Consider the following 15,791-nt stretch of genomic DNA (forward strand, 5'->3'; position numbering starts at 1 on the left):
AGATCAAGTCTCAATCTTAGGTTCATGGCCAGATCAAGTCTCATGTTCACCCTCCAGATCAAGTTTTGTGTTCACCCTGCAGATCAAGTCTTGAGTTCATGCCCAGATCAATTCTCGTGTTCACCCTCAGATCAAGTCTCAAGTCCACCCTAGATCATGTCTTGAGGTCACCCTCAGATCAAGTCTCGAATTCACCCCCATTTCAAAGATAAATCCCAGCCCCAACTTCACCCCCTGATCAAGTCTCAGTCTCAACTTCACCCCCAGATCAAGTTCTAGGCAAATGTTCACCCCAGATCATATCCCAGTTCCAAATTAACCCACAGATCAATTCCCAGTCAAGAGTTCACCCCCAGAGCAAGTCCTAGTCAAGAGTTCACCCCAGATCATGTCCCAGTCTCTACTTCACCCCAGATCAATTCCCAGTCTAGAGTTTACCCCAGATCAAGTCCCAGTCAAGAATATACCCCCAGAGAAATACACAGTCTAGAGTTCACCCCCAGATCAGGTCCCAGGCTCAATTCCACCCCCAGATAGTGTCCCGGGCTCAGTTCAACCCCCAGATAATGTCCCAGGCTCAGGCCCATCCCGAGATCAAGTCCCAGTCTAGTGTTCAGACTCCCTGTCTCAATTTCAAACCCAGATCAGGTCCCAGTCCCATGTTCACCCCAATTCAATTCCTAGTATTAAGGTTAAAGTCCCAGCCTCAACTTCACCCCCAGATAATGTCCCAGGCTCAAGTCCACCCCCAGATAATGTCCCAGTCTGTCGCAACATCAAACCCAGATCAGTTCTCAGTCCTAAGTTCACCCCAGATCAAGTCCTAGTATTAAGGTTACCCCAAGGTCAAGTCTGAGTTTAGAGTTCTCCTCCAGATTATGTCCCAATCTCAGGTTCATCCCAGATCAAGCTCCAGTCTTGAGTTTACCCCCAGACCAAGTCTCAGTTTCCAGTCTGGTAGTTCTTTGTTTTACCAGTACTGAGTTCACACTGAGGCAGTCTCAGTCCCCATTTTCCTTCCAATCCAATTTCAGGCTTCAATTCACCCACATATTAAGTCCTTGCAAAATCTTGAACGTATAAATGCAGTGTTTAGTTTCCTACTTCAGAGTTTTGTTTGTTTTTTGTGGTTTGTTCCTCATCCTAGTTCTAAGGGTTTTCTGTTTTTTTTAGCATTAGCCTCCTTGTGTTATGAATAATGAGCACAGATTGACTTGAATAATAGGTTCATCCTGTCAAGTTTTAATCCTCCTTGGATTTGGATACAATATCAAGTGAAGGGGATGGATGTTTGTTTGTTTGTGTGTGTGTGTTTGTATCTTACGTAGATGAGGTCTTTATGGTAACGGAGGTAGAGGTTGTGCATTATGGCCTGTGTATTGAGCTCAGTGAGAGTCGACAAGTCCTCAACTCCTCCATCAGCATTTACACCCATCACCTACAGAGAGATGGAAAGAAACAGATCGAGGTTTTTATTGTTAGTAGTAACGGTACTAGTAGTAGCAGTACTTGTAGTAGTGGTAATAACATTGTTATTGTAATATTGTACCTGATGGAGTCAAGCTTATAAAGCTACAATGTGTTTGACCCCCTAAACAATTGTGTGTGTGTGTGTGTGTTCTGACTGATTAGATTGATAATGGCTCCTCTCAGTGATTAGGCAGGCTCTCAGTGTCTATATGCTATATATGACATCATATACTAAACAGGAAGTGGTATTGATCAATTTATGAGCAAGCGGGAAATCATCTAATAACCCCCCTCCCCACACACACACACACACACACACTCACACACACACACACACACACACACACACACACATAATGCATTGTCCTCATCATTATCTGTCTGACTGTCTGTCTCTGATGATCAATATGAAGATCCTCCAATTGGCTGTTATCTTGAGGGATGAATTTATTGATGTTTCTGGCATGGTTTGGTTCCTTGTGTTTTGGAGGAACAGTTCTCCACCCCTCCTGTACAGCTCCACAGATGTGTAGAATGTGTGATGAGGAGAACTGAAGCTGTTCTGGAGGCTTGACGCCTTACAAGCACACACTATTTTGTATTTAACAACATATATTATGAAATGTTGATGTTCTGAAAATCTACAAAAATTAAGAAGAAATAAAATGTACACTTTACAGAAATAAAGACACAAAAACACTCCACTAGCTTAAAATACACACCTACAGCCTTCCTGATTTCTTAATCTAGGTGTTTATATTCTCTCAGGTCTAATATTAAAGTATTCTATAATTTCCTAGCTATCATACAGCTGTGTCCGAAATCATTCCCTACTCAATACATGATACTAATTACCACTACTCACTAACTTGCTGGCTAAATTATTATTCATCCATATTATCCAGTAATTTATTGTGTGTTAGCTTTCACATGTCCAAAACACAAATCAATCAGTTCCATCTGAACGCACCAACACTTCTCCTACTGATACCACATTGTGTTGATTCTGGGTCTTGACCTGGGTTTGTATTTTTAGTTTTTACACTCCACACATTCAGGCTCACACAGGATTCACAATGACATCATCAAACAGGAAGTATGTAAATGATGATCCCTCGATCAATGAGTCTGTCTCCCTTACAGCTGAACACCAGAACACTTCTGAAAGCGGAAAGGAATCCCACTCCTGACACCCACCCCCCCTCACACACTGAGGTCAGAGGTCACTTCTGGTTACGGTGTTGAGTCAGTAACCGAGCTCCTGCTGTTCAGCTGCTGAATTCTACACATTCCTCTAATACTGATAAAAGAGATGAGGAAAGACAGAGAGACTTTTAACTTCACCTTCACTGCCACTGAACACTTTTTATATAAATTAGCACAATATCCCATCTTCTACTATAACCGTTTTGTTATAATTGTAAAATCAAAGCCTTCTTTTCATCAAAGCTATAAAACACCTCAGCTTCTCTTTAAAGCTGACTATCCTAAATTACACAAGGTAAATCCCGAGTCTGAGATTGATATCATACCCATTAATGCAATATAGTCTGATTCCGAGCAAATTTGATTCTTCTGGTTTGTTTGCTATATGGTTTGTTTTCTCACTGCACAAGATTAAATCAAAAACAAAAAAAAAATTTGACCGTATGCTTCCAAGTGAAGTGAGAAACCCGTCACTTTCTCCCTTCACTTGGAAGCAGCCCGAGACCACCTCACTCAGCACTCAGATGCTCTCAGACCAAAGTGTGACTGCTGTGTTCTCACCTGACTAAAGAACCATGCCAATGGGGAGAACACACCAGTGCTTGTTCAGAATACAGCATCCCAAAACATTTAACACACACACACACCTCTTCCCTCTGAGCTGCTCTGTATTTCTGCCTGAAATTACAGATGATGTTAATCCACACAGAGCTCTCAGTAATGTGAACTATCCTGTAAAAACAGGTGCTGTCCCTTTCAGGAAGGAATTCCCCTCCCTACAGTGGGGTGTTTTTAGTGGCCATGACCCCGTGTATGACCCTCCACTACTGATTTATGCAGGAACCTCCGGCAGCCTTGTGGAGAAGAACACAGCACCACCAAACCTGATTAGCACTTGTTTATCAGGACATTTACCCATCAGCAGCCATGTTAAAATCTCTTTTGTTCTCTTACTACAGATAACACAGAATTTACCACACTCAGACCTCCAGTCTTTCCAAAAGTCTCCCTGAATGTTTTCCTGTTTCTGGTTAGGATGATGTCAGGGTGATGGATACCACATGGTCGTCACCTCTGTCTCTGTCTACACCTTCACTTCAGGTTCCTCTGTTCCATACCATCCTAGTGTTCTCTCTAACCTTCTCACTCTCACTTGTACAGGAAATAATTAAATAGAGCAGTGTGCCGAGGTTCTTTTCCTGCTCTGATGTTTATCTTTAACGTGTGAACTGTAATGTTAAATCCAGATGAGGACAAGGTTTTAGCCCAGAACATGTGTTCTACACAGTAGAACTACACAGTGTTCTCCTGCAGAACAACAAAGAAACACCCATTTAACAAATACAATTCAATTAAATTTTATTTATATAGCACTTTTTAACAATGGACATTATCACAAAGCAGGTTTACAGATATTCGGATATAGATTTTGATTGATCCCTCTCCCATTCATCTGTAATCTTCCAGTGTTGTGTGCAGGAGTATCACTCAGTTCTTATCTACATCAATATGAACAACAGATTAAAGACAGAATACATTAACAATGACCTCATATCCTGTGTTAATCAACTTTTTTACAGACTGTCACAAATAGAGACCAAAAACACAGAAGGAAATGATCAGACATTATTTCTCACCTGCTGCATATTTCAGAGCTCCAGAGTTACTGACTGTATGAAAGTACTGCTGAATTCAGAACTAACATCATAAACACGAATAATACAGAAGCAACAACAAAGAACCGTGCTGAGGATTGCAGTTCCAATGAACTGAGAGCTTTAGAGCAATGAAAAGCATTCCAGAACCACAAAGCGTATTCAAAGAGGTGCAACTGGGATTTTAGTTTTAGTAGAAACATACTGAAATTAACTAATGAAATTACTGATTCTAGAGCCACATTTAGGGTTCTAGAGCTGCAGTTCAAGTTCTGAGTATTGTAGAGCCAAAATGAGCATTTCATAGCTGTGCTGAAGATACTAGAACCACAGTAAGAACTCAAAGATCAAGGATTTTAGAACCACACAGGATATTCTAGGAACACACTGTTGATGTTAAGACCAATCTGAGTAATCTAGACCCACACTGAGGATTCTAGAGCTCTAGCAAGGATACTAGTGCCAAATTTAGGGTTCTAGCACACCATGAGTGTGCTAACACTGAACTGCAAATGCTAGCCCCACTAGCCCAGCAAGCCCCGCTGAGGATCGCAGATTCTTCATACTGAGGATTGTACAGTCACAATGAATACTGTAAAGCTGTAGTGAAAATTCTAGAACCATGTATAGGACTCTAGATCCTTCTCACTCAGGATTGTAGAGCCTTATGTAGGATTCCAGAGGTCCAAAAAGTTTTATAGAGCCACCACAACAAGAACTCTAGAGTGACACAGGGAATTATAAACCTGCACTGTAGATTCTAGACCTACAGTGAGCACAATAAGCATATTCAGCACTGTACCAATGGCTCTAGAATCACACTTAGCATTTTCTAGTTATAGGTTTTAGAGCCTGGATTGAGGACTCTTTAACCGCACTGGTTATTCTAGAACATCACTGACAATCTTATAACCACACCAAAGCCCCTATAAAAGCACTGGAGGTTCTATAAATGTAATTAGTAATGTAGAACAATACTGAGGGTTCTAGAGCATCATAGTGTGATTTCAGGAAGTTTTCACTCACATTAACGCAGGAGACACAGTGTAGAACAATAACGCTCTTCATTAGAAACATTAATAAAATGAAGGTTCTCACCTTGCCGTTTTCTGAATCTCCGTATGGATAAAGCTCCTTCTCCCTCCAACACACACCATCACCCTGCAGAACACACACACACACACACACACACACACACAGAGCATGAAACACAGAGCCGCTATTTAATAAAACAGTAATGTAGCCGATACACTGGTGAGGCGACATGGACAGAAACACTGTGCTGGTGATGTACATTACTAACAACCTTAAAAACTTCTTAAATCATAATGTTAATAAAATCCTAAAACAATAATCATAACTAACAGCTGATTATGAGTTTTTAAATGAGTTTAAGATCACTATGGTTACTAGCTAAATAGAAAAATGTAATCAAAGCCTCTTCTAATAAAATAATAGTTGTTAAATTCGCATATTCAACAGAATGAAGAATCATTTAATTTAATGAAATAATATTTATTAGCAACCAGGCCAATTTATTAATATTTTAGTAATTTAATATCACCAAGTTTATTAGCTAAATAGAAACAATTACTAAGTATGTATCTGATATCTAGCTAACTAGCTTAGCTAACTCACCTATTAGGTAATGTGTGTGTAAAAAATAAAAATAAATAAAATGAACTGTAGTGATGTCACATTTTTTGGATGTAAATTATATTTATTTAGCTTATCTAATCAGCAAGTCTGCTCCTGTCAATTGTACATTGATACAGAACATAATCAACTTTTGATGCTAAATGTCTAATCAGTAATCACTCAGCAGAATGTGTGTGTTGTAGAAAATGCAGAAAAATATAATAAAGTGAAGCTGATAGATTAAGATGATAGATGAAGCTTATCTTTGGAGAATAAAAACAGAAATGAACTTTGGATCATCACTTCTGTAATGTTTTATTAAACAGCTCAGTTGAGCGTACGAGTTCTACTGAATTATTAACTGTGTACACGATTAAAATAAATAATTTAATGTTTAATTATGTTTAATTAATAATATCAGTGCTGTAGGAATAACTCACTGATCTCTCTCTCACACACACACACACACACACACACACTGTTTCCTGTCATTCTAAAATAAATACACTCTCAATGTGTCTATGACTCAGACACACACACACACACACACAGACTGGGAATGCACAACCGGAGACACAAAGAAAACAGGAATGAGGTGCGTGGTCATTTCCTGTTATTGTACTGTCAGACAAACAGACAAACACACACAAACACACACACAACACACACACACACAACACAAACACACACATTCTGTGCTAATCATCAGTGTGCTAATCTTCAATGTGCCATAGCTGAATGGAGCGATGAGAGAGCAGTTTGTCTGAACTAAGAGATCGTGTGAGATGAAACCCAACGCCCGGCCACGACTCAGCCGTATCCATCCTCATTAACTATTAACACACACACACACACACACAGAGGCTGTCAGCTCAGAGACACTGAGACTGAGGGAACACTGTGAACAGAACTTGATTAATGAAGCAGGAATCTCTAAAACTGTCCTAAACACTTAAGTTAAATTATACACATAAAAAAAGGAGAACACAGCACACAGCACGGACAAATAAAGATTTTGAAAACCACCAGAACAAAATGGTTAACTGAAATGATGAAATGAACATTTATTAATTTAGTTTAGAATTATTTTAGAATGAATTTAGAATTCTGATGTTTAAGTGTAACAGTTCTCAGCCTCTCACAAGAAACTCATTTTAGATCCTCTTTAAAAGGACTTAACACTTCTAACACACACACACACACACACACAGCATGCTGTTCTGTAATGTCAGTGTTATATAACGAGTGTGTATGTGGGATTAGGCTCACATGACTGTGTGTCAGTGAGATTAAACTCTGTTGATCTCAGTCTGAATAAATCAGTCACATCAGAGCTCATGGTGGAATTAATAACTAATAATCCACACTGTGTGCTGCTGTTACAGTAAAATAATCAACAACAGGGTAGTGTGTTACTGTTGCTACCCTGAATTTGATCATTTTCATATAACAGCACATCCCCAAGTGTCTTATACCACAGCAATTTACCAGTGATTACCATTTTATTTATCAAACGAATGACATTTTACCTGTTCATAGTTACATTAAATGTTACTGAATGTCAATGAAACAAGCTAGTTCCTGTTGTCACTTACGTTATAGCAGCTATAAACAGTCATTCCCTCACCAGCCTCTCTTTTTCTCTCTCTTAAAATTAATAAGAGAAATAAACGCAGCTTGTTGTGTTACTGAGAAACCGCAAAGAAGCGTAAACTCCTCTGTCCTGAAGATGTCGGAAAACTTAGTTACAGCTTTACCTCTGACTGTTACAAAGCGCTGACACTGGAGACTCCTTCCATACATGTTAATTGAACGTCTCCTTACAGAAAACTTCACCATATCAATATTTCTGCGTGATTTTGTTTGTGATCTGTTTATTATCAGTGGAGAATCCGCTGTACACATCCCTGTGAATGAGCTGTTACTATAGAAACAATAAACCTATGGAAACCTTCTGACCAATCACAATCCAGAATTCAGCAGCAGCATGGTGTAAGAACAGATTCTGCACACGCAGATAACCTAATATCATCTCTGTGTGTATGTGTGTGTGTTTGTGTGCCTTAAATGTGTGTAGCTTCTTAAACCCACACACTCCTCACAGTCTTACCCAGCTGGAATGCTGGGAATTCTGGAAATTATTTTGGGATGCAACGTGAGACCTCGGAATTCTGTCTGTATCCTGTGACCTTTAACCCTGTTCTCAAATCTCAGTGGGACCACAATACATAAAACCCCAACAATACATACAGACACAACATCAAAATATATTCTACTAGTGGTGGGAAAACAGGGACATACTGACACACAGAGGATTATGGGTAATCACATGATCAGAGTCATATGATCAGAAATGGAATTAAAATATATTGCACGTTGTCACAGGGCTCCACAGAACTCCTTAAACCAATAAAAACTCAGTTTGCTTCTGACAGAAGGGAGGATGTGAGATGATGTCACAGGAAATGATGCATATTTGACCCATCAGAATTGTTTATTTGTAGTTTAGACAAAATGAAGAGTGTTTCAGTATTTATTTAACAGTAATACTTTTTTATAATACAGTAACCTGAGATAGGTTTTGGACGTTGTGGTGATGAGCCCAGGTCAGGGGTCACATCACTGACGGGCGTGTATCAGATCATAAGAAGGTAAATGACGAGTGTGTCATGTCCTCACAGGAAGGACATGAAGTGTGTTTCTGTCTGACTCATTCGAATGAAACGAGACAACGGGCCGTGAGTATGACTCGTTTTAGTGTGACCCATTTATTTTACTAAAACATGTTAGCATGGTACCATTTGGTGTGGTCTGTTAGCCTGACAGTTCATTAATCTGTTAATAGGTCTGGTTTTTACAGCCTAAAACACACTCCTTTCCTGCAGGTGCTGTACAGCAGGAAACAGGAAGTGAGAAAGCAGGAAATGGGCTCAGACGCCCAGTCGCGTCTTCCAATTTGCAGAGAGAGAATAATAAGAGTGGAATAAGAAATCCGGCATAAATAAAGCTGTGATTGTGGGAGCAAAGCTTGATAAAGCTAAACATCAGCAAGAATGTCTGAGCACAAATTACACAGGAATCACTTCTCAGCAGGATTTCCTTCAACATGCTAAATCTATCCTGAGCAACAAGCTATGATCAGCTCAAAGTCATTTAAGGTTAGATCTGTGTGTCCAGCTGCTGACGTCCACGTGCTAGTTACAGAGTGAGGAATTTAAATCCAGCTTCAAATCCTTCAGCACTCTAAACATAAAACTCAGAACTCTCACCACCACAGAGTAAAATAAACTCCACATGCTGCCTGGCAGAGTGGAACAGCTGAACGCAGGGTTATCATTTTCAAACCAAATCTGAAAACCACAGCACTACAGTCAGACACTCGGTCCCGGTGCATGTGGCGTAAATCTCTCTTGCCTTTACTCTGCTTTATTAGTGTAATTAGTGTTATTTGTGTTTAATAAAAAGAACTATTAAAGTGCTGACTTGTTTCTTTTTGCTACAAACAGTTTTGCACTCAAGTCACCATCAATGAACACTTAATAACTTGCTCAATACAACAGACTTTAAGTTAAAACTATAATGAATTCAGAAATGACTCTGATGCTCATACTCATAAGTTGCTGCGTTCACTCAGGTTTGTCGATGGTGGATTGGCTGCTGCTTTATGTCCCAGGGTGCCCTCATGTCTGTGTTAGCTTCTGGCTCTCCCTTTTAGTTATGCTGTCATAGCTAGTCTTGCCGGAGTCCCTGCTTGCTCTCTGCATGCAAAGTACATCGTGCTTAACCATTACAGGACAAAAGCTCACCTAACAATCTCTTCCTTTTTCTCCATCTCTCTCTCTCCCTCACTCTCTGTCGAGCTACACATGCTACTTCTGAGATGCCAGTGATGCCAGTGATCCTGACCCCTTCTGCTCCTCCTCGTTGCCTGACCCATCCTGATGCCCTACTTCTGGTTGGAGTTCTCATCGGTTGAGTTGCTCGCTGCTGCTGGGGCCCCACATGGACTGCCTGAAGAACTGTTTGGATTGCTGGGGATGGTGCCACCTGGGGGCTGTGGAGATGGTGCTGCTTGGGGATCACATATGGGGAGCTGTACTGTACTGTACTGTAATGGCTTGGGACTGCGATTGCTGTAGTGGCTTTGGGGCTGCAGTTGCCACGAGCAGCTTCGTACTCAGGACTCCATCAGTGGACAGTGGATAGATTTTAACCAGCCGGACTTCTTGCAAAAACTGTGATGAATTTATTTGTTGCACAACTGCACTATTTGTCCATATAGTACACAATAGAAGGGATTTATTTATAATCGCACTATCTGTTATCACCCAGATGAGGATAGGTTCCCTTTTGAGCCTGGTTCCTCTCAAGGTTTCTTCCTCATATCATCTCAGGGAGTTTTTCCTTGCCACCGTCACCTCTGGCTCACTCATTAGGGATAAATTCAAATATTTACAATATATTTTTGTGAATTCATTTATTTCTGTAAAGCTGCTTTGTGACAATGTCCATTGTTAAAAGTGCTATACAAATAAAATTGAATTGAATTGAACTGAAGTTGCTCATAAACTCATGAGTTCCTGTTAACACAATTAGCACTTTTTGACTCTACAGTACATACTTATAGAAGCGTAATGATTTATAATCGCACTATCTTGTGTCACCCAGATAAGGACGGGTTCCTTTCTCAAGTCTCAAGGTTTCTTCCTTAATCTCTCTCTCTCTCTGTCTAGCTACACATGCTACTCCTGAGACACCAGTGATCCTGACCCCTTCTGCTCTCCGGACCTGCATGATCCATCCTGATGCCCTACTTCTGGTTAGAGTTCTCATCTGCTGAGATCGCTGGCTGGTGCTGAGGATAGCCCATACAGACAGCCTGAAGATCCAGCGAGATGACTGTGGATGGTACCACTTAGTAACCATGAAGATGGCTTAGGACAACAATTGCTATGATAGCTTTAGGACTGCAATACCCACAAACAGTTTTGCACTTAGGTCTCCATCAGTGAACATTTGATAACTTCAACAAAATGGACTTCATATGTAAACTATAATGAATTCTCCTGGTTACACAATTGCACTATTTGACTCTATAGTACACAGTTATAGAAGGGAATGATTTACAATCGCACTATCGGGTGTCACCCAGATGAGGTTGGGTTCCTTTTGAGTCTGGTTCCTCTCAAGTTTTCTTCCTCATATCATCTTGAGGAGTTTTTCCTCACCACCATCACCTCTGACTTGCTCATTACGGATAAATTTCTAAATTTAAAATTTATATCCAAAATTTACAGTTACAGGAAAAAGAAAGTACGCTCTCCTTCAGCTCTATGTTTTAATTGATCAGGGCCTAAGTAACAATTTTATGATCCTCACCAACGTCTCTAAACAAACAAATAACCTCAGGTGACAACAACAACAAAAAAACACATGTAGTCATTTTTTCCCTAAAAGTAAACCAACTTTCAGAAACTAGGTGGGAAAAAATAAGTACACCCTGTAATTCAGTAACATGTAGAACCACCTTTAGCAACAATAACTTGAAGTAAACGTTTTCTGTAGGAGTTTATCAGAATCTCACATCGTTTTGGAGAAATTTTGAGTCACTCTTCTTTACAACATTGCTTCAGTTCACTGATGTTTGAGGGAATTCGTTTATGCACAGCTCTCTTAAGATCCCACCACGGCACCTCAGTGGAGTTGAGGTCTGGACTTTGACATTCCTACACCTTCATTTTTTTCTTCTTCAGCCATTCAGATGTCCATATGCTGGTGTTCTTGGGATCATTGTCCTGTTGCATGACCCAGTTTCTGCCCAGCTTATGCTGATGGACAGATGGCCTCACATCTGTCTCAAGAATATTCTGGTATAAAGAGGAGTTCATCGTTGTCTCAATGCCTGCAAGTTTCCCAGGTCCTGTGGCTGCAAAACTAGCCCTAAACATCAGCCCTCCACCACCAGGCTTCACAGCTGTTATGAGGTGTTTGAGGTGATACGCTGTGTTTGATTTTCTCCAAACATGGCGCTGTGCATGATGACCAAACATCTCCACCTTGGTCTCATCAGTCCAAAGGATATTGTTTAAGAACTTTTGCTTTTTGTTCAGATGCAGTTTTCCAAACCTAGGTCGTGATCCATATTCTTTTTGGAGAGAAGGGGCTTTTTCCTAGCCACGCTTCCATGAAAGCCATATCTGTTCAGTCTTTTTTCTGATGGTGCTGTCATTAACATAAACATTAAAATTTAATGTGCTTACGGAGGCCTGTAGGTCACATGATGTAGCTCTTGGGTTTTTCTTTATATCTCTGAGCATTAAACAGTCTGTCCTTGCACTGAATTTGCTGGGACACCTGCTCCTCAGAAGATTGGCAACTGTCTTGAAGGCTCTCCATTTGTAAACAATCCTTCTTACTGTAGAATGGTGAATTCCAAATTTTTTGGAGATGGCCTTATAACCCTTCCCAGATTGATGAGCAGCAACAGGCTGCTTCCCTGAGGTCAAGGCTGAGCCAAGTCCTTTCTTCCTCGAAATGATGTGACACACCTTAGTGCTCCATAACACAAAATTGCCAAAAGGTCTGCTTTTATAGAGGTATTCACATTTCTTGATGATTAAGTAATCCTTGGGATTTCATTAGTAACACCTGGCTCCTAATAACTCTCTTAATGATTGTGGAAGTAGAAAGGCTGCACTTATTTTTTCCCACTTGGTTTCTGAATGCATTTACTTTTTGGGAAAAAATGACTACATATTGAAATATGTTGTGTTTTTTGTTGTCTCCTGAGGTTATTTGCTTGTTTATAGAAGTTGGTGAGGACCGTACAAATTGTTATTTAGGCCCTGATAAATAAAAACAAAGTACTGAAGGAGAGTATACATTTGTTTTCCCATTACTGTATATATTTCTGTAAAGTTGCTTTGTGACAATGTCCATTGTTAAAAGTGCTATACAAATAAAAACTGAATTGAATTTAATTTTGTCCATGCTAAACTTACATACCAAAATTATAAACCAAAATACAAAAGACTCCAAATCAGGGCCAAATAACTAAGACTCAGACAAACTCTGGCCCACAAACCTGAGGACTGAACATGAACCATGGCCCAAACCATTGTGGCATCATGATATTCTTCACTATTACACTTAAGATTAATTATTATCCATGTGTAACTATTCATCTTTACTGTTTTTGTTTTTTATTATTATTTTTGTTTCTTTACTACGCTCAGCTTCTTCAGTGTATATCACTTGGCGCTGTGCTGTTTTAGGAAAATAATCAAATGATAATGTATTAGAACGAGTGCATTACTATAAACCTGTGATTTGCAGCAGCAATATTGTCAGATCTGCTGTTATAGAAAATTAATCAACACCTACTGACCATAATTTAACAGTGCTGTGGTATATTGTGTTTACATCAAACTGTCAGACAGTGGCGCTGGACTAAACACTGTTCCTCACTTGAGCCGATATCACGCATGAAAATGGTGCTGAAGTTCAAGATAAAATCTCTGTAACTAAGACACGCCTCTGTTTTAGACAAACTCCGCCCCTCATGTGTAACTCTCACATAACTTCTGATTAGCGCTTAAGTCTGTAGTTACGCATGAGGTCTGAATAATGATGTGTGTGACTTCAGGATTACATCCTCACTGCATTTAACTCTACTCTGTATACAACCCATAGACAGTAGTCCACAATGGAGTGATTAACATGTGACACATCACATGACTCATTTATCTCATTGCACAGAGTGGGTGTGGCCATGGAGTGCTGTTACCATCTCTTTTTCTACCAGCCAATCAGGACGCATGTTACTGGGTGATATAAGTGAATATCCAACTACTCACTGACTGGTGAATTAAATCAAGTTCAAAAACAAGTTCAAACTTCATCTTGCTGATCAAATAAAATTATATACATTCCAAGCCACGCCCACTCAGAGACACTCCTATTGTATCTGTAGCTTTAATGACACACCCACATTCCTTATATGGACTTAAAGACACACTTGCTGTAGTGTACACTGTGCAGAAAGTCACTGGGGAATTCTTAATCTGCTTTCCATAATGAAGGTGCAATTTATAAACAAATACACAATGTAAGTCAGTGAACACACACACACACTCACACACACTCAGCTGAACAATCAAACATGACATCCCAGTGACTCATTCTGATTAATACACACACATTAACACAGAAACCTCCCAGGCATTCTGACTGTGTGTGTCTATGCATATATATATGTGTGTGTGTGTGTGTGTGTGTGTGAGAGAGAGAGAGAGAGAGAGTCTCACACAACATGATTGAACATGATATCACACTCCTCTGGCACTGCTGAGAGATTTTTAGAGGTTGGATGTTTCAGTAGCCAAAAGTAATTGTCTACTGCAGGATTACATTTCGAAAAGTGTGTGTGTGTGTGTGTGTGTGAGTGTGTGTGTGTGTGTGTGAGTGTGTGTGTGTGTATTTGTGTGTGAGTGTGTGTGTGTGTGTGTGTGCGTTCCTCAGTGTGGTACTGAAATTAAACCAAACCCTCAGAATAATACTGAAACTATTCTGAACCCTTAAAGTCACCCGAAACTGACCCGAACCCTCAGAGTAGTACTGAGCCTGACCCGAACCCTCAGAGTAGTACTGAGCCTGACCCGAACCCTCAGAGTAGTACTGAGCCTGACCCGAACCAGTATTGAAACTGACGCAAACCCTACCAAGTATCAAAAAGTACCAAAACTGACCCGAACCTTCAGAGTAGTACTGAAACTGACCCGAACCAGTACTGAAACTGACCCGAACCATTCAGTTAAGCACCACGCCGGTGTTTTGTGTATACTTTTTTCATCAGTGATTATTATTATTATTTTTTATTCTCTTACTTCACGAGACAAAGCGGAATTAAAGGACGCGCGCGCAGTGATTGTCGGTGTTAAAGCGGTTTAATGTAATATGAATAAGTTACTGCTTACCTCAACAAAGAAGGTGTCCATTTTCAGATTTCAAGCTTATTTCCATTCACACTTGAACAGAAATGCGAAGGCGAGCGCGTGAAAAGTCTTTCCGGTGTGCGCGCGCCGTGATTCCGTGCAGTTTGTTCTGTTTTTATTGGGTTTTTGTGAAGTGAATGAGCGGAGATGAAACGCACCGCTCCGAGATGCTGCTGCCGCTTTGTGCTGCGAACTCAGAGGGGCGGGGCTTACTCACACATCAATCACCCGCAGACCACGCCCATGTGAACCATAATAACCCAGCACTCCCGTTAGGCTTTTAAATGCGCGCTCAGGTAGGAACAGTATGATACACAGCCAGAGCTACTGAGCTACTCTTTCCATTAAAGACTTCCTAATTCACTTTCCTGCAAATTCAGTGATTATTCTTCACCTCAGTAACAGAACAGAAATGTTCAGAAGTGAAATATACAGCAGAAATACAACGTTATAGTTTGTCTAATATAAATATAAACACTATATAAATCTGTTTAATATAAACCAACCCTGAAGTAAAACCTATTAGACTCATAAAATTCTGTTTATTTCTTGAATAATTATTCATTATTCATTCATTAAAACAAAAATGAAAATGAAATGTACTCGTCACTAAATTTTGTAAGCTTAAGGTTTGGGGTACAAAATACTATAATATAATAATATAATAAAAATATTATATTATATTATTATATTACATTATATTATTATATTATATTATCATATTATTCCACATGTAATAACGGCTGAAAGCCTTAGAGTTGTTGCTGTATCATGCTAATGAGTTAATTACAACTCCATTAGAGCCTTTTAGCTGATTCCCTAAGGTCAC

At 39.8% G+C, this 15,791-nt stretch overlaps 1 protein-coding gene across 1 annotated transcript in view; it reads right to left on the minus strand.

Moving 5' to 3' along the window:
- The window catches only part of LOC113525433 (unconventional myosin-X-like), a 49,282-nt gene extending 34,141 nt beyond the window's left edge, over nucleotides 1–15,141 (minus strand). The window contains exons 1-3 of the mRNA XM_026911938.3: nucleotides 14,945–15,141; nucleotides 5,430–5,492; nucleotides 1,325–1,438 (exon numbers count right to left, since the gene is read on the minus strand). Of these exons, the coding sequence (XP_026767739.1) occupies nucleotides 1,325–1,438; nucleotides 5,430–5,492; nucleotides 14,945–14,965 (198 nt within the window). The 5' untranslated portion in view covers nucleotides 14,966–15,141. The remainder of the gene's footprint in view (nucleotides 1–1,324; nucleotides 1,439–5,429; nucleotides 5,493–14,944) is intronic.
- Between the last annotated feature and the right edge of the window lie 650 nt (nucleotides 15,142–15,791).

The sequence above is a fragment of the Pangasianodon hypophthalmus genome, chromosome 5 (genome assembly GCF_027358585.1).
Source record: "Pangasianodon hypophthalmus isolate fPanHyp1 chromosome 5, fPanHyp1.pri, whole genome shotgun sequence".
Classification (NCBI taxonomy): domain Eukaryota; kingdom Metazoa; phylum Chordata; class Actinopteri; order Siluriformes; family Pangasiidae; genus Pangasianodon; species Pangasianodon hypophthalmus.